Source organism: Colobus angolensis, unplaced genomic scaffold, assembly GCF_000951035.1.
Source record: "Colobus angolensis palliatus isolate OR3802 unplaced genomic scaffold, Cang.pa_1.0 Scaffold17, whole genome shotgun sequence".
NCBI classification, from domain to species: Eukaryota; Metazoa; Chordata; class Mammalia; order Primates; family Cercopithecidae; genus Colobus; species Colobus angolensis.
The window spans coordinates 4,696,636-4,722,485 of NW_012114821.1; the positions used below are offsets into that span (position 1 = coordinate 4,696,636).

At 54.4% G+C, this 25,850-nt stretch overlaps 1 protein-coding gene across 1 annotated transcript in view; it reads left to right on the plus strand.

Annotated features, from left to right (window-relative positions):
• The window catches only part of AGO2 (argonaute RISC catalytic component 2), a 79,450-nt gene that overhangs the window by 48,269 nt on the left and 5,331 nt on the right, over nucleotides 1-25,850 (plus strand). Inside the window, exons 6-18 of the mRNA XM_011938128.1 lie at nucleotides 644-825; nucleotides 2,782-2,918; nucleotides 3,579-3,713; nucleotides 4,546-4,633; nucleotides 5,272-5,419; nucleotides 6,230-6,349; nucleotides 6,498-6,620; nucleotides 10,909-11,042; nucleotides 13,046-13,230; nucleotides 14,731-14,890; nucleotides 18,018-18,108; nucleotides 20,931-21,125; nucleotides 22,422-22,556. Of these exons, the coding sequence (XP_011793518.1) occupies nucleotides 644-825; nucleotides 2,782-2,918; nucleotides 3,579-3,713; nucleotides 4,546-4,633; nucleotides 5,272-5,419; nucleotides 6,230-6,349; nucleotides 6,498-6,620; nucleotides 10,909-11,042; nucleotides 13,046-13,230; nucleotides 14,731-14,890; nucleotides 18,018-18,108; nucleotides 20,931-21,125; nucleotides 22,422-22,556 (1,833 nt within the window). The remainder of the gene's footprint in view (nucleotides 1-643; nucleotides 826-2,781; nucleotides 2,919-3,578; nucleotides 3,714-4,545; nucleotides 4,634-5,271; nucleotides 5,420-6,229; nucleotides 6,350-6,497; nucleotides 6,621-10,908; nucleotides 11,043-13,045; nucleotides 13,231-14,730; nucleotides 14,891-18,017; nucleotides 18,109-20,930; nucleotides 21,126-22,421; nucleotides 22,557-25,850) is intronic.

Below are 25,850 nucleotides of genomic sequence, written 5' to 3' on the forward strand. Positions count from 1 at the left end.
GCTGGGACTACAGTGAGACCCTGTCTCAACAAAAGTGGTGAATGAATTTTCCCTTGCTGGGGTCATTGGCATGTGAGGATAAAGTATATACCATCTGTAACCTATCACGTCGGTGTTCCTCAGACACTGGGAAGCATTATCAGCAAATAGCAAAGTTGCTTCACGCGTCCCCTGATTGGGCTTGTGTATGTCCATGTATTTGGAGGTATGAGGCTCAGATCACGATTTAACTGCGGGTTGTGAGTAGTGGACTGGGGTTTGCAGGTGACAGCAGCATGATCTGGCGTTAGGTGCAACTTGTGGGTGAGGGAAGGGGCCATTCAGAGACTGGGGAGGAGGTAGTGAGTTCATTGCTTGAGGGTGAAACAAGAGGATACGTTTTCGACCACTGTCAGTACACTGGCCACTGCCACACGTGACTCTGTACGTTTAAATTCATCAAAAGTAAGTGAGTAGTTTAAAATTCAGTTCCTTGGTCATATTTCAAGTGCTCCATAGCCACATGTGGCTGCTGGTTGGCTAGAGGCCTGGGCAGGGACTTTCTCACCCAGGAGTAGATGTCTGGAAGCCAACCACTGCCGGGCTGCGGCCTCCCTGGGGCTTCGCAGGAGGGAGTCACCTTGTGTGCTTTGGATCCTCGCAGGTGGAGCTGGAGGTCACGCTGCCGGGAGAAGGCAAGGATCGCATTTTCAAGGTGTCCATCAAGTGGGTGTCCTGCGTGAGCTTGCAGGCGTTACACGATGCACTTTCAGGGCGGCTGCCCAGCGTCCCTTTTGAGACGATCCAGGCCCTGGACGTGGTCATGAGGCACTTGCCATCCATGAGGTGAGGGCGCCACACGGGACCAAGGGTGGGGGGAATCCCCTGCGGCTCCGAGGGTCCCCTGCAGAGTGAAATCTGTCCGAGGAACGGCTCATTCTCGGAACCAGGGTGGGAATGGTCACGCAGGTTTTCTGTGATGAAGATAACACAAATGGTGCTAAGGTGGAAACAGTGTTAATATAAACGTAAATCACCAGCATTCTCGGCCTGGCCCGAAAATGTGGCCCCCCTATTTGTGCGCACGTCGGTGCCTTCGTGTTACGTGCAGCCCTCTGCCCCCAGCACTTTTCTGTTCCTCTCTTGCCCTTGCACTTGGGACTCGTGATAGGAAAGTAATGCTGTTCCCAGTTTCGTGCTGCACGCATGTCCGCAACTCTAGGGACCGTCACCGCTGCTTTTTGTGACTGTTGGGGACGTCTTTATTCTCAGGATTACTCTTTTACCACAAATTGCCACGCTTGCGATTGCTGGGAGGGGATGTAGGGACAGTTTAAGGGCTCACCGTCTGCCCGGTTGCTGGGCAGAGGGTTGTGCTAATTCCCTGAGTCTCCCGCTGTTGGAGGAGCAAGGCCAGCTCAGCACATCAGCCCTCAGTTTCCCGCCCCGGAACACCTGCCCTCACACTGGTGCCTGGGAACAATTTGAGTTTTCAAGTTTCGTCTCTTTCAAACCAAAGCCTAAACCGAAACAAAGCCCCACACTCACAAACCCCAGGACTGACCAAAGCTTTAAGATTCCAGGAGAGCGTTGGGGCCTCCCTCATGGAAGAGAAGGTGCTTCGAGGTCATGTGTAAGATCTTTAGAGGGACCATGGTGTTCTCAGTCTTCAGGCATGGGAGGAGGTGACCAAATACAGGACAGGCTCTCACTCCCAGCAGGAACACACCTTCCCCCATGTGTAATCTGTCTCTGCTTGAACTGTCGGTAGAGGAAGGCCGTAGGTATGTGAGAAACAGTCTAGAAGGATGATTGCCAAAATGGCATCCACTTTTTCAATATAGAGTTGCAGAGATGACTGTGATTCTTTTTTGAATTCCTTTGGATTACTTCCATTAACTTCATAATCAGGGCGGAAACTGCCGTTTTCATTTTGGGATAAGAAGGGCAGTCGAGGCAGGATTATTAGCGCGTCTCAGGTGGAAAGTGAAAGGGCCACGGAGGTGGTTGGGTCAGCGCAGCCCACAGATAGGGAGCATCGGGGCCCACAGCGTGTTTTCCCTGCAGAATCATTAGTGACGGCACCTCCCGGGCCACCAGGCCCCCCAGTGCCTGTGCAGCAGGCGAGGCTGCTGTGCTGGAGAGTGTGTCTGCTTCAGTCGAGTGGCTCCAGTCGGGCCAGCACAGCATCCCTCGCAGGCCCGGAAGAGGTTGTGAAGCCCTCATGCTGGCCCTTCCACCTCCTGCGGGGGAGCCCACAGCAGGCAGCTCCGGGGCCTCGGAGCCTGCCTGGGGAGCTGCGGCTAAAGGAGCCGGCGGATACTAGGTCATGCGTGGACAGCCACACGGCCAGAAGCGGCACATCTCCCCACGGCTGAGGCTGGGCCTGGCTGCGGCTGGCATTTGGCAGGTGCCCACTTCCACCTGCGCTTGGGGACACAGGCCCGGTGAAGTGAAGAGTAGACAGTGAGGACAGTAAGGCGAGACGAAGCCAGGACAGGGAGCCTGGACCAGAAACACGCCAGGTCCCGGGGGTTTGTGCTCCACCCATGCGGTGCGTTTAAACATCTTTCACCGTTCCCCAGTGAGGCCACGGGTCCCCCAGCCTGCTGCCGTTACAGCGTCCCGCACAGCAGGCCATGCACACAGGCTGCAGTGCCGCGTGGTAAACGTGGATTTACAAGGAGGGGAAACAGAACTCTGATGAGGATGTGGTGGGCGCAGGCAAAGCCCACCCAGAGGCCGCTGTTCCTTCTGGAAGACGCATCTGATGGGTGGTGGGGTGGGGTCTCTTGGTTCCAGGTACACCCCTGTGGGCCGCTCCTTCTTCACCGCGTCCGAGGGCTGCTCCAACCCTCTTGGCGGGGGCCGGGAAGTGTGGTTTGGCTTCCATCAGTCCGTCCGGCCTTCTCTCTGGAAAATGATGCTGAATATTGATGGTAAGCAGTGCCCTGGGATCTTCACTGTGGGGCAGAGCTGGGCATGGGCTGGGGGTCAGGACCCCGGTGGGGGGATGGCTTGTGGCCAGCTCCACACATGGCCTCTGTCAGCCGGCGCTGCTGCGTGACACCTGGCCGGTCTCACCTGCAGTGCTGGGTGGGTTAGGGCAGTGGCTCTCAGGCCAGTGTGGAGCCGCCAGGAGGTCGCACCCTCAGAGGCTGTGGTCAGGGGCTGAGGAGGGCCTGAGGATCCCGCTGTTCCGTGCAGGACATCCGCTGCCCTCTCTGTGAAAAAGACGAGAGTGAAGGCCAGCGAAAAGGATCAGTCTTCTCATTTGGGAGTTCGTTATTATGAGAAACTCTAGAAAGGAATGAGAATTCGATCTTGCTCAGTTAAATATCTCCACCAGAAGGTCCCCAGAAAATCCTACCACACTGGCTTCTTTCTCGGAGGGTGTCGCCCTGACCAGAGGGAGGGTCAGCAGCTCCGGCCTGGGCTTGTCACTGCTGGCCTGCCCATCTCTGGGCCTGAGGCTGGCCTCGGTAGGGAGTGAGAACCCCGGCCGGGTGTCCCTGGCACGGCGGCCTGGCCTGTGAGGCCCCTGCAGGACTACGGGCCTGTCCAGCAAGGTCTTTGCCTGTGTCTTTTCTCGCCTACAGTGTCAGCAACAGCATTTTACAAGGCACAGCCAGTAATCGAGTTCGTTTGTGAAGTTTTGGATTTTAAAAGTATTGAAGAACAACAAAAACCTCTGACAGATTCCCAAAGGGTAAAGTTTACCAAAGAAATTAAAGGTAATGAACTGTCCGAGCACACCTGGCTAAGGGCTGGGAGGCCCCTTCCCAGTCTGCCTCCAGGACCGCATTTGGCAGTTCTGGTTCTTACGTGCGTTTAGGGAGATAGGGGTGACGGAATTTAGCCATCAGATGAAGTAGCACGGAAATGAATTAGACCCATTTCCCAGAGCAGGAGTGGGGGGTTCCTAAATAAATACAACCCCGTGGGGTGGGGGTGAGGTTGAGTTTGGGGAGTCAGTCACGTCTGAGTCATGATATCAGAACTAGAAGCAGCAGCGTGGCTGTGATCAGCATTTCGTAACGCTGGAACCAAGGATGCATTTTCTTTTGTTTTCATTTAACCTTACACAGCCCGGCAGGCATCTGTAGCCGGTCAGCCTGCTTTCTACTCCAAGAAACTCAGACTGGGGGGTCTGGGACTTGCCTGGGGTCCTTCTACCCATCAGCAACAGAGTGGGTGCCCGCCCCTGGCTCCACAAACCCTGCCCGCTGAGCCCGGCCTTTTGGAAGGCCATTTGCAGGGCCATTCACAGTACCCCGTGTTACCACGATGACCCACGGAGGGCACAGAATAGCACGAGGGTGGACACCCGATGCTCTAAGCTGAGCCTCCCCTACCATGTGGTGTTCTTGTAGGTGAGATGGACCCAGCTGGGGTGGCCTGGGGGTGACCTGTGGGTCACCCTCCCTAGGGGAGCCCTGCAGCCCTCTGGAGCCCCCGTAACCTGAGTCTGCAGCCACATTCCTATGAAAACTGATTCTCGGGAAGTGGCGCTTGCACTCAGGTCGGGACAGCCCAGACGCTGATGCCTGTGTTCTGTGTCCCCAGGTCTAAAGGTGGAGATAACGCACTGTGGGCAGATGAAGAGGAAGTACCGCGTCTGCAATGTGACCCGGCGGCCCGCCAGTCACCAAACGTAACACGCCCTTCCTTTCAGACTCTCTTGGCTGGGGCCCCCAAGGTCACCCCGATGGGCACACTCTGGAGCCATAATTCTATGCCCATTCTCCGGAAAGGACCATTTCATGGTGTTTTTCAATCCCAAAATTGTCCCTTGCATGGCTCAGTAGATTCCAAACTTCACCAAAGTTTGTGAGGCGTCTCCTGCCGTCACCATGCGGAGGCCCTGGCTGCCGAACCGGCCTGGCCTGCTTTCCTCGTCCTGTCCTGGGGGCTTCAGGCCTTCTGGGCACCGGGAATGCGCAGCATGTAAACGGCTTCCAGGGTCGCCACGCTCTGCTGGAAGACGCACAGACCTTTCTGGACGCCTCCATTCGTCCTGACTCCTATACACACGCTGTGACGTTGTGGGTAATTTATGAGTAATGACGCCTGTAGGTATTTTTTGTTTCCCAACTCCAGAAACAAAATGAGAATTTAGGGGCTCGGGAACATTTCAGATAACCCAAAGCACGTGACGTGGTTTTCACTCCCAGAAGTGCTCTGAATGTTTGCTCCTCACACATCACCCTAAAAAGCAAAACCAAATGAAAAGCAGCATGGGGGAAGGGACCCCGGGATGACCTCGGCCTGAACAGCCCTTCTGCTCCTCAGATTCCCGCTGCAGCAGGAGAGCGGGCAGACGGTGGAGTGCACGGTGGCCCAGTACTTCAAGGACAGGCACAAGTTGGTTCTGCGCTACCCCCACCTCCCATGTTTACAAGTCGGACAGGAGCAGAAACACACCTACCTTCCCCTGGAGGCAAGTCACCCTCTTCCTGTGATCTCTGGGGGCTTGGGAGGGCAGCGTTCAGGCTGGAGCATGCAGCTTCCAGAAACTGCCGAGGCCCAGTCAGGTACAGATGGCACTGCTTCTGCTGCTGCAGGAACTTGGGTGGGTTAATGGGCTTTGTTGCACCTCGGTTTTGCCTTCAGTAAAATGGGGTCCGTAGCTCTCTTGTGGGATTGGCGTGAGCCTTGACTGAGATTGTGTGTAACGTGCCCAGCAGGCCCCGCAGCCAGAGGCAGGTGCTCTGTCACTGCACGCTTGCGTCATTCACTCTCCTCTAACATCACGACTCTTTGAAAAAATCCTTGCCTTGGGAAAGGGTCAAATTCCGACCCTGAGCCATGTGCTGTAACTCTTCCCTTGGTGTTTAGATTCTGGCACTTTGCTGTCGTTCAGGCAGGGCTGGGCAGCTCCAGCGCCTTGTCCCATAGGTAGACGTCTTTCACACCTGCAGCCGCTTTCATGCCCACAGCCACCAAAGACTGGAGAAAGCCCAGAAGTGCTGGTGTCGGGACGCAGCGCCGCTGACCTGGTGGGCTGGGCACAGAGGCCGTGGGGTCTGTGTGTGCGCGCGACATGGGGTTTACTTAGCAGGGATTTCTGTTGTGAAGTGGAAGGCCGTGGAGCAGCCCCCACAGCAGACACCTGCATGGTGCTTCATAGCCCAGGGGTGAGACAGAGACGGTCCCCAGCAGAGACAGGCCACCAGACCCTGAGCCCCTGCCTGCTCCCCTGGTCACACCCGGGCAGCACTGATGGCCTGTCTCTACGTCCTCTTCGCAGGTCTGTAACATAGTGGCAGGACAAAGATGTATTAAAAAATTAACGGACAATCAGACCTCAACCATGATCAGAGCGACTGCTAGGTCGGCACCCGATCGGCAAGAAGAGATCAGCAAATTGGTGAGCGTCAGTCCTGGGCAGGGCCGCCCTGTGGAGTCCAGTCTGGTTGCCCTGGCACAGAAACCTCTGATGCTTGCAACGGATGCAGCTGCTAGAGAGATGGGAGGCCCCCACCCACTCCGTGCGTTTTCTTCTTCCCCTTTGCCAGATGCGAAGCGCAAGTTTCAACACAGATCCGTACGTCCGTGAATTTGGAATCATGGTCAAAGATGAGATGACGGACGTGACTGGGCGGGTGCTGCAGCCGCCCTCCATCCTCTACGGGGGCAGGGTACGTGCGGGGCAGCGGGGACCGTGTGTCTGCGGGGCATGTCTCTGCCCCGCGACCCCTTTCAGGTTCTGAGCCATCAGCCGCAGTGTAGACCGTGTTCCATGCAGGAGAATCCTTTCTACTCTGGGCTGAGCCTGTAAAAGACGTGAGACTTCATAAAGGAATGACTTTCCTTGGGCCTTTTTAAAGTTTTTCAGAATTACCCTTAATGTTTTCAGAAGATAATTTTTATTATCCCATGAAAGTTGAGAGAGCACCATTCTTCACGTGACGGATGCTCACCGAGGGTCAAATTACTTCCCAGAAGCCTCTACTGCTTTTGTATTCTGTAACTTTTGCTTTGGGGGTGTTTGGTAACAGTTTTTTGTCCTTGCTAATTTAACTTCTAGTTTTGTTTGTTTTGAGGCAGCGTCTTGCTCTGTCACCCGAGCTAGAAGGCAGTGGCATGGCCATAGGTCCCTGCAGCCTCTAACTCCCGGGCTCAAACAAATCTCTCGCCTCAGCCTCACAAGGAGCTGGGAATACAGGCGCATGAGCCACTGTGGCCAGCCCTTAACTTCTCCTTTTTATCAGTGTGTAACCAAAGGTGTCCTGAGCACTGAGCCCTCCAGCGTCTCATTTCCTCCTGGGCAGACCCTCGGGTGCAAGCACACCACGTCTGGTGGGAGGGTCCAGAGGTGACCACGCTGGGAGGGACACCAGGGTTCTGCAGGGCCTTAGTGTCAGAGGTTACTGACTTCCTTAAGCACCTGGCATCTGTGTAAGGGTCTGCCTAACCTTTTACACCCTAGTTTCTACCTAACGGAATTTTACTGTCATCCTCAGGACCTGGAATGAGGTTTTGGTTTGTTTTTTGTTTGTTTGTTTTTCCTATCTTATTTCAAAATATAGGTTCTGGGCTGGGCGCAGTGAGTGGTTGGCATCTGTAATCCCAGCACTTTGGGAGGCTGAGGCGGGTGGATCACTTGAGGTCAGGAGTTTGAGACCAGAAACTCTGTCTCTACTAAAAATACAAAAATTAGCCTGGAGTGGTGGTGGGCGCCTCTAATCCCGGCTACTCAGGAGGATGAGGCAGGAGAATCACTTGAACCCAGGAGGCGGAGGTTGCAGTGAGCTGAGATCACACCGCTGCGCTCCAGCCTGGGTGACAGAGCAAAACATAAAAAATACTTTAAACAAAAAAGTTCTGTTTTTTAAATGTTTCAGAATTCAGATTTAAAAGAATTAGAGGAAAAAAGTCTCTTTTTTCCCAGTTTTCAGTTGCCCTCTCAGGAAGCAATTGGTGTTCTTTCTCCTTTGTAAAATCACCCAGGGATGATTCACCCCTTTTTGTGAAAATAATAGCATTACCTGTATTTCTGTGCCTCACTGTTTTCTAGCTAACATCTCCTTAGAGCTCGCTGAGAGGCTGCTGGCCATTCTGTGTTGCTGTGCGTGCGTGTCTTGTCCTCTGGCACTGTTGCGTGGGACGCCATTGCGTAGGGGTCTGTGTCCCTGGTGGTGGGCACAGCCACTCCTTGTCTCTCTGAAGCGAGTCTGAGCGAGGCCCTTCAGCCCTCCTTGGCTTGCTTGTCCCTCCAGGCCCCAGGTGCTGTATCAACACAGCCCAAGCCCAGGAGGAAGAGCGCATGATTCCCCTTCATGAGTCGGGGAGGAGACCCCAGGGAGGGCAGAGGAGTACCTGCCCCCGTGGGGGGACAGGGCTTTTGAACCCAGCGCCGCTTCACAGCCCTGCTGGCTTCTTGGAAGCCCTCTTAGCAAGGGCAAGGGCAGTGGTTGTCTGAAAACCAAAAGAGCTTGTGTAAGCCCACCTTGCAAAAATCTCAGAGTGTAGGGATTAAGAGAGCTTGTAGACGGGGCGCCACAGCTCATGCCTGTAATCTCAGCACTTTGGGAGGCCAAGGCAGGAAGATCACCTGAGATTAGGAGTTCGAGACCAGCCTCTGGTCAACACGGTGAAACCCTGTCTGTACTAAAAAATACAAAAACTAGCCAGGCGTGGTGGCACGCGCCTGTAATCCCAGCCAACTCTGGAGACTGAGGCAGGAGAACTGCTTGAATCTGGGAGGCAGAGGTTGCGGTGAGCCGAGATTGTGCCACTGCACTCCACCCTGGGCAACAGAGTGAGACTCTGTCTCAAAAAAAAAAAAAAAAAGGCCGGGCACAGTGGCTCACACTTGTAATCCCGACACTTTGGGTAGGCCAAGGTGGGCGGATCACCTGAGGTCGGGAGTTCAAGACCAGCCTGACAAACATTGAGAAACCCCTTCTCTACTAAAAGTATAAAATTAGCCGGGCATGGTGGCACATACCTGTAATCCCAACTACTCAGGAGGCTGAGTCAGGAGAATCGTGTGAACCCAGGAGGCGGAGGTTGCAGTGAGCCAAGATTGTGCCATTGCACTCCAGCCTGGGCAACAAGAGCGAAACTCTGTCTCAAAAAAAAAAACACAAAAAACCTTGTAATTTGTTTGAGACAGAGTCTTTCTCTGTTGCCCTGGCTGCAGTGCAGTGATGTAGTAATAACTCACTGCAGCCTTGACCTTCCAGGCTCAAGTGATCCTCCCACCTCAGCCTCTCGAATTGCTGGGACCACAGCCACACTACCACACCCAGCTAGGTTTTTAATGTTTTGTAGAGACGAGGTCTCACTATGTTACCCAGGCTGGTCTTGAACTCCTGGGCTCAAGCAGTCCTCCCACCTCAGCTGGGATTACAGGCGTAAGCCACCACACCTGACTGAGCTTGTAAATGCTTCTGTTAATACATGAGTACATTTTTCCAGATCTCTAAAACATTTTAATGTGAGGAAACATTCCTGTCCCCTGCCCTACCTACTCTCTGGTCCATTGTTAGTGCAAAAAAACAAAATATCCTTCAGAAAGCAGTGTGTACAGCAGGAGTTCTCCACCAGGGATGACTTTGCCCCCCAGGAAACATCTGGCAGTGTCTGGAGACGTTTTTTATTGTCACAGCTTGGGGGTGAGTGGGATAGTCTACAGGGCACAGGACAGCCTCGTGACAGAGTCACTGAGCTTCAGATGTCAGTTGTGCTGAGGTTGAGAAGTACCTGTATAGTAAGAGCCTGTGTGTGTGTGCACGCGCGTGTGCATGTGAGTGCGTGTGTGTGTGTGTGCGCGCATGTGTGCACTCCCTGTCTGGAGCCCCAGGCTGTCTGTGAGACTCTTGCACACAGGGAGGCTGGTGGGAACAGGCAGAAGTTATAAAAATATAGGAAGCAAAGCATTTCTTTCTATCATGTGTCTGATTTCTACAGCAGGCATTTTGTACGAAATGTTTTCTACAGAAAAGATTTTGTACGAAAAATGTTTTCTGCTAAAAAACCAAAAACCTCTACAGAGTAAATGACAGCAACTCAGGCACAGCCGCATCCGTTAGTGATGTCCCCAGGCCTAGGAGTGCCTGTCCCTCCCACAAAGGGTCCTTCCTGGCCCGCCCTTCTCTTGAGAAGCACTTGAAGCCGGTTCAAAGATTCCTTAGGTGACAGTGCTCAGGGCTGGTCCTTTCTAGCTGAGAGCTGACAGCGTATTTGCACAGCTCGCCTTTCTCTTCTCAAGTGGAAGTAGCTCCCATTTCCGACACAGCTGCAGGCAGTGGCATGCTGAGTGGAAAAAGCTACGGGCTCAGTCCCAGCTCTGATCTCCCCTTCCCACGTCATTGATGATAGAGGAGTGGAAATGAGGGAAAGCTCAGTATAGAACAGGAGACCTTCCTGTAGCATGGCAAGGCACTTGTGTTTCTCCAGGCTACTCATGAGGTTGGATGGAGCTTTGGGCCTCCCTCCTCCTGGCTTAGCCCGCATCTGTCTGTTCATCACTTATCCATCCATCCATCCATCCATCCATCCATCCATCCATCCATCCATCCATCTATGCATCTATCTCTCCATCTCTCCATCCACCTACCTACCGTATCCACTCATCAACCATCCACCCACTCACCTTACTCACCCATCAACCATTTACCCATCCACCTTTTGCACCCGTCAGCCATCCACCCACCCACCTTATCCACCCATCAACCATCCACCCACCCACTTTATCCACCCATCAACCATCCACCCACCCATCTTCCACCAGCCCATCCATCTACCGATCCTGCCGGCTGTCTGCATCACTAGGCAGTTCAGAGACAGGAGACAATACAGAAGTTCTTTCCCTGAGGAGCCATTGTTGGTCAGGGGGACCAGCAGTGAGAGTGACAAAGTCTGAGGTTGAAGGAATATGTTTTCCATTTTTTCTCACCCGGAACCTTTTGCCATTTGCAGAATAAAGCGATTGCGACACCTGTCCAGGGCGTCTGGGACATGCGGAACAAGCAGTTCCACACGGGCATCGAGATCAAGGTGTGGGCCATCGCGTGCTTTGCCCCCCAGCGCCAGTGCACAGAAGTTCATCTGAAGTAAGCCCTCCACAGGCAGACGCTCCGGCCTGGGGGTCCTGCCCGATGGGCAGCTCGAGTGACCACTTGCAGGACTGACTCTGGTTGGGGCGGGGGTGAGGGCACTGGCATGGGTTTTGGTGTCAGGGTTCATCAGCCTTTCCCTGTCAAATACCATTGCCCCGGCCACGGCAAGACATGCTGGCCCCATCGGTGCCCCGCTCGCTCCTAGGGCCTACCCTTGCAGTGAACATGGAGAAGTAGCGCAGACCACAGACGAAACCAAACAGGATCTGAAGGAAGTTTATAAGGAGGGGCAAAAGAGAGAATTGGATTCAAAAAACTCCAATTATTAAAAAAAAAAAAATTTAGCTCCATATTTGTGTAAATTAGAAGGAGAAAATGAAGACAGAATCAGGAAGAGATGGGCACAGTGGTGTAGGCCTGTCATCCCCAGTACTTTGGGAGGCTAAGGCAGAAGGATCACTTGAGGTCAGGAGTTTGAGACCAGCCCATCTCTACAAAACATACAAAAATTAGCCAAGCGTGGTGGTGCCACACCTGTAATACTAGCTGCTCGGGGCACTGAGGCTGGAGAATCGCTTGAACCCAGGAGGCGGGTGTTACAGTGAACTGAGATCACACCACTACACTCCAACCTGGGTGAAAAAGCAAGACTCCATCTCAAGAGAAAAAATAATCAGGAAGAGATGGTAAAACAGAGAGGTGGAGAGGCTGGGAGTATTATCTTCCTTCCCAGGCAAGGGGAGTGATTAAGAGGAGAAAAGCTTTGGTTCAGGTCTCTGGCACCTGCCCAGGTGAGCGCCGGGCCCTCTAGGAAGCCCAAGTGCCATGGAAGGGCCTGCCCTCACCCAGGACGCTCGCCTTGGCCAGCACAGCCGTGCCAGGTACGGGCCCAGCGGGACTGTGTCGGGAGCACACAGCAGGGTGGCTTGTGCCTTTTTGCCAAACTTCAAAGGGAACATCAAGTCTTTGCTTCCCCGCTCTGTGGGGCGGCAGGAGAGGACTCCAGCCTGGGAGGTGTAGCTGGTCCCTTGACAGTTCCGGCAAAGGCTGGCTGTGAACGGGCATGGCCCTGGGAGCTGATGTCTTGCTGGCAAGTGGCCATCCGTCCTTCTGAGACCACCTCTTGTCCACGCTGCTGGCAGAGGAGGTGGAAGCCCAGAGAGGATGTTTGGGAAGCAAACTAAAGTAGGTTAGTTCTGAACACGGGGTCGCCTCCTGCCCTTTCTTCTGTCCTTGGCCCCTTGCTTCACTTGGGCCTGGAGCGGAAGATACGGGTGGACACACACGTGTTTCTGGACATGATCTAATGTACAGGAAATTGGACACTGGCTGGGTTGGAGTGCCTTGTCCTCGCCCTTATTGTAGAAGGTGACATGATTCTTAGTCTTCAGCTTAAAATAGAAGCCGCTGCCCTGCCTCGCACCCCGCCCCAGCTTCACCAGGCCGGCCGTCGCCAGCTGCCACCACTCCTTGGGCTGCGGGCTGTTGTGTTTTCTCTCGTAATGATGTCATACAGTCCAGGTTGTGCCCATCAGAACAACTGGGGGAAAGATCCAAAATGACAGTGAGCTGAAAATCTCCCTCCCTCTGACAGTGCTGGTCTGCGCGTGGGGAGAACGCTGGCCGCCTTCACCAGAGCTCCAGGGGCTGCTCGGCAGCTTTACGGGCACAGCACTGCGTCCGCACTGGGGCCACCACAGCGGCGAGGCAGCGTGAGCAGTTTAAAGGCTGCTGTGTTACGGTAGCAAGTTAGCTGCGAGTGACTTTCAAGTGCGCTTACGTGTATGTTGAGCACACTTAACCTTTCTCATGAGGCAGTATGTGTTAGGAGATGTGGCTCTGAATTCTGGCCTCGTCCGGGACTTTAAGAACAACTTTGACCTCAGTGAAAGTGCTCTGGGCTTTGTAAAAATGACGCCCTTGTGTTAGAGCCTCTGGTCGGCCTGAGTTCTCCACCATTCCCCGTGCACTGTAGTGAACTGAGCCTTCTCCTGCAGGTCCTTCACAGAGCAGCTCAGAAAGATCTCGAGAGACGCCGGCATGCCTATCCAGGGTCAGCCGTGCTTCTGCAAATACGCACAGGGTGCGGACAGCGTGGAGCCCATGTTCCGGCACCTGAAGAACACGTATGCAGGCCTGCAGCTGGTGGTGGTCATCCTGCCTGGCAAGACGCCCGTGTACGGTAGGTGTGGGCGTCCCGCTGGCTGTAGGGAGCCGTCGGGGTCTCCATGGGTGGCTGTTCCTGCCTAAGCCCCTCTGTGTTTCTGCTGCACTGAGAAAGGTGATCCTTTCGGGCCTTTCAGGAGGCTGAGAAAGGAGAGGTAGCTTCTGATCACTGCCAAGTCTGTGTTCAGGGCCTCCCCGTCGTCCTGTATGATGCCGTGGTCGTGGGCAGTCAGCACCTCAGGTGGCACAGGCCTTGGCACACGGGTGAGCACCCCATCCATCACACAGCATGCGTGTCGGCTGGATGGAGGAGCGTTTGTTTAATGCACAGAGCATTGCACCGGGGTCAGCTCCTGCTCGGGACTCAGCCCATGTGGAACCTCTGTGCCCAGCTCAGAGTTCTGTGGCGTTTTGCCAAAGTCCATGCCAAGGGGTCACCCCCAGGGCCCCACGCCCAACCACAACAGATTATTGACATGTAAAAGCCACACTTCTCTAAGTTCAACGTCCCAAAAAAAGAAGGGAAGAAAAAGCTATTGGTGTTGACATCCTGCTAACATAGTCCCGGGGTCACCGTCTCCCCAGACCTGCCCAGTGAGCAGCTGACCGGTTGCTTCATGAAAGAGACCAGGAATAGCGGGGGTGGGTCCATGGAGCTCTTTGATGTCAGGTTTACATCTGCCAAGGATTTTGAGGGTGCCAGTGTTGTTATTTTTAACCACCGAAGCATTTGCTTGCAGCCAGAGCACCGTGGTGTGAGTGACCTTCCTTTTTTCCTTTTTTTCTTTCTTTCTTTTTTTTTTTTTTTTTTTTGAGACAAGGGCTGGCTCTGTCTTCCAGCCTAGAGTGCAGTGGTGTAATTTTGGTTCACTGCAACCTCTACCTCCCGAGTTCAAGCGATTCTTCTGCCTCAGCTTCCCGAGTAGCTAGGATTACAGGCACACACCACCATGCCCGGCTAATTTTTGTATTATTAGTAGAGATGGGGTTTTGCCATGTTGACGGGGAGCAGGGTGATAACATGGGAAGAACTCCTGGCCTCAGGTGATCCACCTGCCTTGGCCTCCCAGAGTGCTGGGATTACCAGTGTGAGCCACCGTGCCCGGCCAGTATAAGTGGCCTTTCTAAGCAGGAGAGCCAAGTCCTTCCTTTTAGCTGGGCTCTTTCTCTCCTGCCCTGGGGCCCCTAGGTGAGGCATTTAAATGGTTTTGTTGATAAATTGGAGGGATGAGATAGACTCACTCAGCTTCCCTTTATGAGGGGGGGGGAAGCCTGGCCTGGGCAAGGCGGGCACAGCCGTGCTGGAGTCTGGACTCCAAGGAGCCTGGCATCCCCCTTGGGGCCAGTGACCCTCTTCTATCGCCGACCTCGGACAGAGGGGACACGCAGAGCTCAGCACAGCTGCCATGCTTGCACTTGCCAGATGGGGGCAAGAGGGCTGGTGGCGGCTGCTGCTCCCAGGGCCAGCTGAGGAAGGGGCGCCAACAGAGCTGTGTGTGCCTCTCATGCCCCTTAGCCGAGGTCAAGCGCGTGGGAGACACAGTGCTGGGGATGGCCACGCAGTGCGTGCAGATGAAGAACGTGCAGAGGACCACGCCGCAGACCCTGTCCAACCTCTGTCTGAAGATCAACGTCAAGCTGGGAGGCGTGAACAACATCCTGCTACCCCAGGGCAGGTGAGGTCCGGCCCCTTTACCTCTGCCTGCGGACCCAGGCACGGCGGGACGCCTGGCAGGGTGGGGTGCGGTGTGCAGGGGACATGGGGGCAGAGTCCCCTCACCTGGGCCCAGCACCGTCCTGGCCACAGCAGAGCAAAGATGTTAGACATAGATCTGGCTGCTCACGCTCTGCTGGGGCCCAGGGGCGTCTGCGGGAGTTTGAGCATTGTGGCCAGGTTTCCAGACAGAGAAGTTCGTGCCTCGAATCCCAGTGGGCAAGGCAGAGCAGAGCATGCCTCGGATGGCCAGGAGATGGGCTTCCCTGGCTCAGCAGCAGCAGCTACCGTGTGGACCAGGGCACCCCCATGCTTCCCACGCCAGGCTGGTCATGGATGCTGCGTTGTGCTGGGACTTTGGACTGAAAAACTCCTCATGGGAGCACACGTTGGCAGCTCCCAGACCAGGATAGGATGTGTGGCCAAGCGCTGGCCACCCGCCTGCCTCAGAGGTCCGGGGCTGACCGCCGGGGACGGGAGTTGGGGGCGATGGAGCTACACCCTCTTCTGGCACCTCCTGACCGGCTGAGCGTCCAGCTGTTCCAGGGCAGGGCCAGGTTTGCTTCTTCCCCTCCTCCAAAGCCACCAACCTGTGATGTAGGCAAGACAGATGTCTCCACACAATGACAGGCATCTTTGCCAGCCCTGGCAGTTGTCTTAACATTTGGACGACAACAACAGAAAGTACGTAGAATCAGATTATTTGTGCATTTGTGCAGAAGGGAACTGGAGGCTGTAGGCAGCCCTGTGGCGTGGACCTGTTGGAGCTCCCAGTCAGCAGCGGGGCTCAGCTGATAAAGCCATCCTAAGCCAGGCAGTGTGCTGAATCTGCATCACTGGCACCCCGTAACAGAGTTAAGAATCCTAACTCAAACTGCCTCAAGGCAGTGACCCTCTGTATTTGGAAAGTGGGGCGGTGGTGAGCCCCCGCTGTGTGCACAGGCCTGTGCTGGGTCACCACAGTGTCCTCACACCTGAGCAGCTCTTGAACCCCAGCGGGGCTTGTTCCCAGAGTGTCCTCCTCAGCAGGACTGATGGGGCCGGGAATTTCCACCGCTAGCAAGTGGACACACACAGTGTCAATGCTGCTACACGGGGGACCAGGCTTTGAGAGCCACCGAGTTACCCGCACCCAGAAACAGTCTGTTGAATTCATCAGGGAGCAGGGTGATAACATGGGAAGAACCTGGATTCCGAGTGGAACGACTGTGAGCATGAGTGCGGGCTCTGCAGTGAGACAGGCTCATGGGAGTGAGCAAAGACCAGTCCCGAGCTGGCTGGGAACTGAAAGTGCTGCTCCTCAGTCCACAGGTTCTGTATTATATTGAGTACCTCCTGTGTGCCGGGAGTTTGGGCCATGAGCGGACAGCACCGGGCCAGAAGTCCTGGTGGAGGCACCCAGGTCATGAGCCTATTGTACAGGCGGCAGGTGCACAGGAGAGCCATGGGAGGGCCGTGAGAGCAGACAGGAGACAGGTCCGCCTACGTGCAGCCTGGGGGCCGCTGGGGAACCAGGGCTCCCTCGGGTGAGCTGGGGCCGTCGGAGGCACCCGACTAACATTATGGCCAGCTCTGGTTCCATGAAGCCGAGAGGGGCTGGTGGCCTGGGCCAGGCCAGGGCAGGGGCACAGGGTGGGAGCACCTGGACTCTGAGATGTTTTGAAGATAGAGCCCTGGGGCTTGCTGGCAGGTGGGATTGGGCTGTGCGTGAGGGAAAAATCAAGGCCCTTGGCCTGGGCTACAGGAGAGACCCGGTCGTCATTAGACGGGGAGGCTGTTGGGAGGGTGAGCACCAGGCGTGGGTGAACTGGACCCCGCAGCCTCTGCAGAGCATCTGAGTGCGGATGATGAGTGGATGGTGGGAACCAGGAGGCTGGTGTCAGGGGAGACAGGATCCAGGAATCCTTAGCAAACCGGTGGTATTCTGGAGAAGACTGGAGTTCACGGCCTGGAGAGAGAGGAACCAGCAGCGGAGATGGGAGAGGCTGGGGCAGGGAGGCTGGCCGCAGGGCCCTAGGCACCAAGGGAAGAGTGTCCTGCAGCGAGCCAGGCGCAGCAAGGCCTGAGGCTCGGCCGTGGGTCTGGGTGATGCAGAGGTCATCGGTGACCTTGGGAAGAGGAGCCTTATTGCTATGGCCGTGAGGAGTCTGACTAGAAGGGGCCTGGGAGTCAGCGCAAGCAGTGATGGGTTCAGCTGAGACGGAGCTCTGCCGGAAGGCAGGCGATGGGAGTGAGAGGGTGTGGGCGGGGAGTGAGTTACAAGCACGTGGGGAAATGGATGCGGGGAGAGGGCAGCAGAGGCGAGGGCCCCATCTGCCCGGTTTCCAACAGGCAGGGCTAGCAGAACAGCCGCTTCTGATACTTCCTGATGTTGCCTGCAGCAGTCGAGCAAGGCTGGGTGGGGTGCGGGGCGGTGCCCTCTCAACCCGGCAGCAGAATGGGGAGGGAGGTGCTGTCACCACCTCCGCCTTTCCCGGTGAGCCTGTCCCTGCCCCCGTGCAAGCTGACTCCCGAGGGTCACCGCTGGGGTACACTCAGGGTCTGGAAGTTCTCCATGGGGTGGTTTTGCTGCCAGGGGACATGTGGTCATGTCTGGAGACATGTTGGGGTGTCAGGCTGGACGGGGTGCTACTGGCATCCAGTGGGTGGAGGCGAGGCATGCCTCTCAACGCCTGCCCATGCTCGGGACAGCCCCCCGCCCCAAGGAAGAGCGAGCTGGCCCCCGCGTTGGCGGTGCCAAGGGTGGTGGGAGAAGCCCTGGCGTGGGTGTGGCTGCAGAGGGAGTCGAAGGTGGAAGGATGAGCCCCCGTAGGCCTGAGCCGCAGCCTCAGCAGCTGACAGCCCCCGGCCTGTCTGGTCTGGAGTATGCTCCACCCAAGCCCCCCAGCCCCCGGCTCTTCTGAAGCAGATTTCAGATCTTGTATCATTTAATCTGCAAGGTTTTTAGTATTCCTGTTAAAAGATAAGGATTCTTTTCAAAAGCGTTACCATGATACACTGACCACCTCCAAAAGGTGATGGTGGCACCTACTGGGGTCGGAGGTCCAGGCATGTGTCACCATGGCCCCTGACGCCACTCCTCTCCGCAGGCCACCAGTGTTCCAGCAGCCTGTCATCTTTCTGGGAGCGGACGTCACTCACCCCCCCGCCGGGGACGGGAAGAAGCCCTCCATTGCCGCCGTGAGTGTCAGCGCTTTCCCATGGGTCTTCCATTGACAACGTGTGGGACCCTGTCGAGGTCCCACTGCCACAGTGTGGCCAGGGGTCCTTCCTGAAAGGCATGGGGTCTCACTAAGCGGTAGGGACGGCCAGGGTAGTGTGGGAGAGAGGTGTTTGGAGGGGACACTATAATGACACAAAGTAAGTTCCAAGAAGCAGTCAGAGGTGGGGCATAGGGGCTCATGCCTATCCCAGCCCTTTGGGAGATCTGAGGTGCAAGGAGGCCCCCTGCACATGGGGGCCTGACTGGCGGGTGCTAACCTGGGGTATGATGACCCCGTGCCCCCATGGCATGAAAACTCGGGCTTTGGACCCAGTCCCAAACCTCAGACAGGCCCGTGCTGCTTCTATTTTCTTGTTTCTCTTGGACAATGAGCTTCACGTTTCAGAACTTTCTTGGGTGTAAAATGAGGAAACAAATTTCGACCTCATGGGAGAATTAAGAAATGATGTGGTTAAGCCCCTGGCACAGTGCCTGGCACAGAGGAGATGCTCAGAAAATGCTGACATTCCAGCCTAGGCAACATGGCGAACACCCATCTCTCCAAACTTAGCTGGGGGTGGTGGCGTACGCCTGTCGTTCCTGCTACCTAGGAGGCTGAGGTGGGAGGATTGCCAGAGCACAGGAGGTCGAGGCTGCAGCGAGAAGAGATCGTGCCGCTGCACTCCAGCCTGGCCAACAAAGTGAGGTTTTCTCTCAAAAAAGAAAAAAGAGAATGCTACCATTATTATTTCATTAGTTGGGAGAGAATATGGAGCAGGAGAATCTATCTGGGACACAAGGAAGTCATTTGAGCTGCCCCAGGTGGAAGAAAAGCAACCTGGTATGTGCTCTGGTATTACTCAGGGCACACTCCTTTAGGAAATGCACACTGCATCAACTCATTCCTGCCGCTTGGCCCGATGATCACAACCCCACCACTCCCACGCATACACCGCTGCTCACTTTGTTGAGTCAGTTTTTTGGTGGTGGTTTTGTGTTTTGTGGGTTTTTTTTTTCTTCTTTTTTTGTTTTTTTTTTTGAGACAGTAAGTGTCACACAGGCTGGAGTGCAATGGTGCAATCTCAGCTCACTACAACCTCCGCCTCCTGGGTTCAAGCAGTTCTCCCGCCTCAGCCTCCCGAGTAGCTGGGATTACAGGCACCCGCCATCATGGCTGGCTGAATTTTGTATTTTGTAGAGACGGGATTTCACCGTGTTGCCAGGCTGGTCTCGAACTCCTGACCTCAGGTGATCTATCTGCCTCGACCTCCCAAAGTGCTGGGATGACAGGCGTGAGCCACCGCACCTGGCCATGCTGAGTCATTTTCGGCCCTTCCCTCTGATGGTGAAGCACCGCGTGGCCGTCACCGAGGCACAGCTGGGCACCAGTGTGCCCAGGAGGGAGCCAGGCACAGAGGGGAGCCCCCGAGGGTCCTGCAGCTGGCTCTCCCCTGTCCCCACCTCACCTGGTCCCCATTAACTTTGTTTTTTTCTGTACAAATGTTATAAAGCATTCAATTATATCTCTGACTTTTGGAGCCTTGGGCTGTTTTTTTTGTTGTTGTTGTTTTTTGTTTGTTTTTTGAGTTTTCAGAAACAGAGAAATCTGCATGTTTATCCCCTATCCCCACAATTCTCAATCAATAGGAACAGATTTCTGTTTATGTTAATGTATTTCTGTTTATACCAACTGGAAACATTACAGAGTTTATTTTTCTCTTGGTTTAAGAAAAAAATTATAGCCCAAGGCAGGACAAAGGACGTGGAATAGTGGGAGAATTAACTGGGAAAGAACTTGTTCTGTAAGGATTTATGAAGAGGGAGGCAGATTGCCAAGAAGCAGTTCCTATTTTTCAGTGACATGAGAGGTTTTATTTCCATCAGTGTTTTTGAAAGTAAGGACCTCGCCTTCCCGAGCCAGAGGGTGGAGCGGCATGCGGAGATCTACCCAGTTCCCTCCATGGGCTGGGCCACCTCATCCCTCACACTCACTTGGTCCCCGACAGAAGAATCGCAGAGCCGTGCTGGGCTCCCTCTGTCTGCCCTCTTCATGGCTGACACCTTCCAGTGGCTGCTTGCCTGGCTGGTGTGCCTTCGGGATGCTCTATGTTGATGTGCTTGTAGTTTCTTTGGAAGAAATAGGGACACCCCCACCCATTGCCTTCTTTGGACTGATTAATTCAGCCACATCTGATCCCAAGCAGAGGATAGTTCTAATCTGTTTTTATTTGTTTTTGTTTTTGAGATAGAGTCTCACTCTGTTTGTTGCCCAGGCTGGAGTGCCGTGGTGCGATCTCAGCTCACTGCAACCTCTGCCTCCTGGGTTAAAGCAATTCTCCTGCCTCAGCCTCCCGAGTAGCTGGGATTACAGGTGTGCACCACCACACTGGGCTAATTTTTGTATTTTTACTAGAGACGAGGTTCCACCATGTTGGCCAGGGTGGTCTCAAACTCCTGACCTCGGGTGATCTGCCCGCCTCAGTCTCCAAAGTGCTGGGATACAGGTGTGAGCCACTGCGCCCGGCCGGTTTTTTTTTGTTTGTTTGTTTGTTTTTTTTGCTTTTTTAACTATGTAACTGGGCAAACTTTTATACTTTAGGAAGTATTTACGAACACTATTGCCAGACACCGAAAGCCTAAAGGCTGTGAGTTCACACCCAGCCAGCCATTGTCACTTGACTGTGATGTGAGTTCCAGGGTGGGGACACTTCTTGTCCCCATCTTCCCGAGAGTCCAGGCACACGCCCAGGAGAGGAAAGTTTCAGGAACCCTTGACCACACTCACTGCCTGTTCCTGCAGGTGGTGGGCAGCATGGACGCCCACCCCAATCGCTACTGTGCCACTGTGCGCGTGCAGCAGCACCGGCAGGAGATCATACAAGACCTGGCCGCCATGGTCCGCGAGCTCCTCATCCAGTTCTACAAGTCCACGCGCTTCAAGCCCACCCGCATCATCTTCTACCGTGACGGTGTCTCCGAAGGCCAGTTCCAGCAGGTGGGCGCCTCTTGGAACCTCCTCTCCCCTTCTCCAGGGTCTGTAATTCACCTGTTTGTGCAGCAGAACCACACTCGGTGAATGGCAAGAACAATGTGGCTTTCATTTGGCCACAAGGCTGATCTGGTCACAGCATGGAAGGGGGTCCGGGGGAGGAGATGGGATACGGGGCTGTCGAGACCCTGACGCTGAGGCAGGACAGAGGGAGAGGAGGAGGGGTGGGTATGGGCCTGGGGACCAAGAGATGAGGGAGAGACGCTTGAGTCCAGCTGACTCGCAGAGCAGAGCTCCATCTGGGGGCTTCCCGAGCCTGTGGAGAGCTGTTGGGTGTCTCTGCAAGGCAGGGAGCTCATTGCATCTGGGGACACCTGTCTGCAGTGTGAGAGGTGTGGAGGCAGGGCCAGGAGGAGGGATAGGTGGCAGCTCTTTTGAAGGTAGGGTCGCCAGGATACGGCCACTCTCTGGATGTGGAGAGAGGGATGGCCAGAGTGGGTCACTGCCGGGTCTGGACGGGCAAGGAAGCCATCACAGAGGGGCGGGGGGAGTCTCATTGCTGTCTTTGGTTGAGAGCTTGCGCAGCACCCCCAGATCAAGGTGACCTGTGGGCAGGAATGAGTCCATCCTGGTCTGGAACTCAGGCGATGGGTGCCCTGAGTGTTTCTCCCGTTGACTAGAGCCGATTCCTCCCCACCTCTCGCCACGTCACACGGTCACTTCCTTGGGAGGTGTTAGCAAGAAAAGCAGAAGAAAGCTGTCCCGGACCTGTTGGGGTGTGGGGTGGGAAGACATCCTTGGTGGCTGCCCCAGGAGCTCAGGAACTCGCCCGCCTTGATCAGGACGCTGGATGGCGCGCAGTCCGGCTCCCGCGTTTGCCTTCACAGTCAGGCCCATGGCCTCCTGGGAGGACAGAATGGATACACTTTGACCGGCCAGCCCTTCCTGGCTGGAGCCTGCCCTGAGCTTCTGCAGGAACTTGGCCTCTGCGTGTGCTTTCTCGGCACAGAGCCCAGCCTGCACCCCTGGCCTTGGCCGTGCCCCTTGCACACACAGAACCTCCTGGGCCCTCCAGGGAAGTGTTCTTCCCATTCCTGAGTGGCAAGCCCTCTGCTCCTGCATCCAGGCCTCCCTGCAGAGAGGATAGTTTCTGCTCTCGTGTGTGTTCACCTCACCGTGAACACGCTCATTGTCTCAGAATCACCACGGCTGGGAGTTCTAAACCCAGAACCCGTGCATGGGACCATTGCTCACATGCACTGCCGTCTTTTAGCACGCGCTTTTCCCCTTCCGTGCCCCTAGGTTCTCCACCACGAGTTGCTGGCCATCCGTGAGGCCTGTATCAAGCTGGAAAAAGACTACCAGCCCGGGATCACCTTCATCGTGGTGCAGAAGAGGCACCACACACGGCTCTTCTGCACGGACAAGAACGAGCGGGTGAGTTTCTGCACGACTCCAGGCACGGGGCACGGTTCTCCCCTCAGCCCCACACCCCAAGCACGCTCACAGAGAACCTGCTGGCCACAATGCCACCGTCCCAGGCGACTCTGTCCTCCAAGGGACTTCGTGGGGATCCAGGTTTAGGCACTAGAGAAGGCTGTCCTTGATTTGGTCAAGCCTTTTCTGTTGTTGTTTTGGTGAGTTTTCTTTTGTGTTGTTTTGTTTTAAGATGGGGTCTGGCTCTGTCACCCAGGCTAGAGTGCAGTGGTGCGATCATCGCTCGCTGCAGCCTCTAGCTCCTGGGCTCAAGTGATCTTCCCACCTCAGCCTCCCTGGTAACTAGGACTAAGGCATGCGCCACCGCACCTGGCTAATGTTTTTTTTACTTTCTGTAGAGACAGGGTCTCACTATGTTGTCCAAGCTGGTCTCAAACTCCTGGGCTCGAGCTGTCCTCTTGCCTTGGCCTGCCAAAGTGCTGGCATTACAGGTGTGAACCACTGCGTCCCCACCAAAAAGCCTTCATCCATGAGTCCCGTAGGCCTAGTCTAGGTCTAGGCACAAGATGTCACTTAGCTAATAGATTAGCAAAAGAGGCGGCTCTGAAAAGGGCCATATTAGAAACGACAGCACGGAGCTGTGCAGTCGTACAGAATTGGCAGAGTGGCGCAAACTCGGACCCCCCGGCGGGTCCCTGTGGCAGGGCTGGAAGGTGGTGCTGAGGGGGGAGGAGAGATGGCGGCATTGAAGCACCACGGCTCATCTCACGGGTGTTGTGGAAGGAGAATGTGGAGGAGCAAGAGTTGCAGATAGAACAGCTGAGAATTCTCCACAGCTGACGAAAGCTAGGACACCCAGGTTAAAAGTGTTCTCCATGTTCCTAGTAGGATAAGTAAAAATAAACTTTCATCTATCCACATTGTGCTAACTGTCTAACGTCAGGGTAGCTGCCTAAGGAAAGGGACCTGCCCAGAAAGGAGGCCTTGGACTGAACCAGAAGACCTTGACCTGGTCAAGGCAGGGCCAGAAGGCAGAGGGTTATAACATCCACTCGGCACCCAGGAAAGAAACTTAGACTTAGTGTTAGGCTCCCTACAGGCACGCCCCTGCAAGGACACAGGGAAGGCTTACTGTGCAAATGGAAGGCGAAACAGAACTTCAGCATCACAGTCAAAGGCATCATTCACCAGGCCAGGCGTGGTGGCTCATGCCTGTAAATCCCAGCACTTTGCGAGGCCGAGGCAGGTCACCTGAGGTCAGGAGACCGAGACCAACCTGGCCAACATGGCGCAACCCCCTCTCTACTAAAAATACAAAAATTACCCAGGCGTGGTGGCGGGCACGTATAGTCCCAGGTACTCGGGAGGCTGAGGCAGGAGAATTGCTTAAACTTGGGAGGTGGATGGCCGGGCGCGGTGGCTCAAGCCTGTAATCCCAGCACTTTGGGAGGCCGAGACGGGCGGATCACGAGGTCAGGAGATCGAGACCATCCTGGCTAACACGGTGAAACCCTGTCTCTACTAAAAAAAAAATACAAAAAACTAGCCGGGCGAGGTGGCGGGCGCCTGTAGTCCCAGCAACTCGGGAGGCTGAGGCAGGAGAATGGCGTAAAAACCCGGGAGGTGGAACTTGCAGTGAGCTGAGATCCGGCCACTGCACTCCAGCCTGGGCGACAGAGCGAGACTCCGTCTCAAAAAAAAAAAAAAAAAAAAAAACTTGGGAGGTGGAGATTGCAGTGAGCCAACATTGTGCCACTGCACTCCAGCCTGGGGGACAGAGTGAGACTGTCTCAGAAAAGAAAAACAAAAAACAAACAAAAATAAATAAATAAGTAGAATGATTCACCGAAAAGATATAGCAACTAATGAGCTTGAATGTACCTAACACCAAATTATGTAAAGAAAAAAAAAGTAAAGCAAAAAGTAACAGAATTTTAAGGAGAAATTGATGAACACACCATCAAAGATGGGTATTTTTACACAGCTCTTATTATACTGTTTCCAGACCAAAATGAAAACTTAAGGATAAAACACGTGGGGCCAGGCGTGGTGACTCAGGCCTGTAATCCCACTACTTTGGGAGGCCAAGGTAGGAGGATCGCATTAGTCCAAGAGTTCAGGACCAGCCTGAGCAACAAAGTGAAACCCCATCTCTAAAAGAAATTTAAAACTTAGTTGTATATGGTGGCATACACCTATGGTCCTAGCTCCTCAGGAGGCTAAGGCAGGAGACTTGCTTGAGCTCAGGAGGTTGAGGCTTCAATGAGCTGTGATGTGATTGTACCACTGCACTCCAACCTGTCTTAAACAAACAAAAAAAACCCCTGAAAATTGGAAGAGTGAAATGAACAAGCCAAGCTAGATCTAGTAGTTAGATAGAATCTTCCCTACAAATAGCTGAGTTCACATGGAAGGTTATAGAAGTTCTACCAGGACAAAGGAAGTCTCAGGAGATTTCCAAACTTCAGTCTCAAGCCATATTTTTTTAATCATTATACAATTAAATTTTAAATCAACAGTAGAAACGAAGTTGAAGAATGTTTTCAACTTTCAGTTCACTGCTGAGTACCTTATGCATTAAACATGTAACAAGAATAGAAATCACAAAGTACTCAGAACCTAACAAAAACGAGAATGTCCTGTCAAGGCTTATGCAATGCAGCTAAAACAGTGCAGTCTGTAGATTTAGATGAATTTGTTGTACGACAAGAAAGCGATAAAATAAGCCTAAAGACAGGAAGGATGGGAATAAGAGACCTCAGTCCCCAGGAGTCAAGGGAAGGCTGAGGCGCTCATGGCCTTGGGTGCCTTCCCCTGTCCTCTTCCTCCCCGCCGCAGCCCCCAGATCTCCGTTGCCAGGAGGCAGGAGGGCTCCAAAGTCAGCTTACTCCTGGTGACACCTACACGCCACTTCTCCATCCTAGAATGGAAACTAATGAGGTAGAAACTGAAGAAGAAATGAAGCAGATGAACAAAATCCAAACGTGCTTTGAAAAGAGATATTAGAGCCAGACGCGCTGGCTCACGCCTGTGATCCCAGCACCTTGGGAGGCCGAGGCAGGCGGATCACGAGGTCAGGAGTTCAAAACCAGCCTGACCAACATAGTGAAATCCCGTCTCTATTAAATATACACAAATTAGCTGGGCGTGGTGGCACATGCCTGTAATCCCAGCCACTTGGGAGGCTGAGGCAGGAGAATCACTTGAACCTGGGAAGCAGAGGTTGCAGTGAGCTGAGACCGCACCATTGTGCTCTAGCCTGGGTGACAAAGCAAGACTCTGTCTCTAATATAT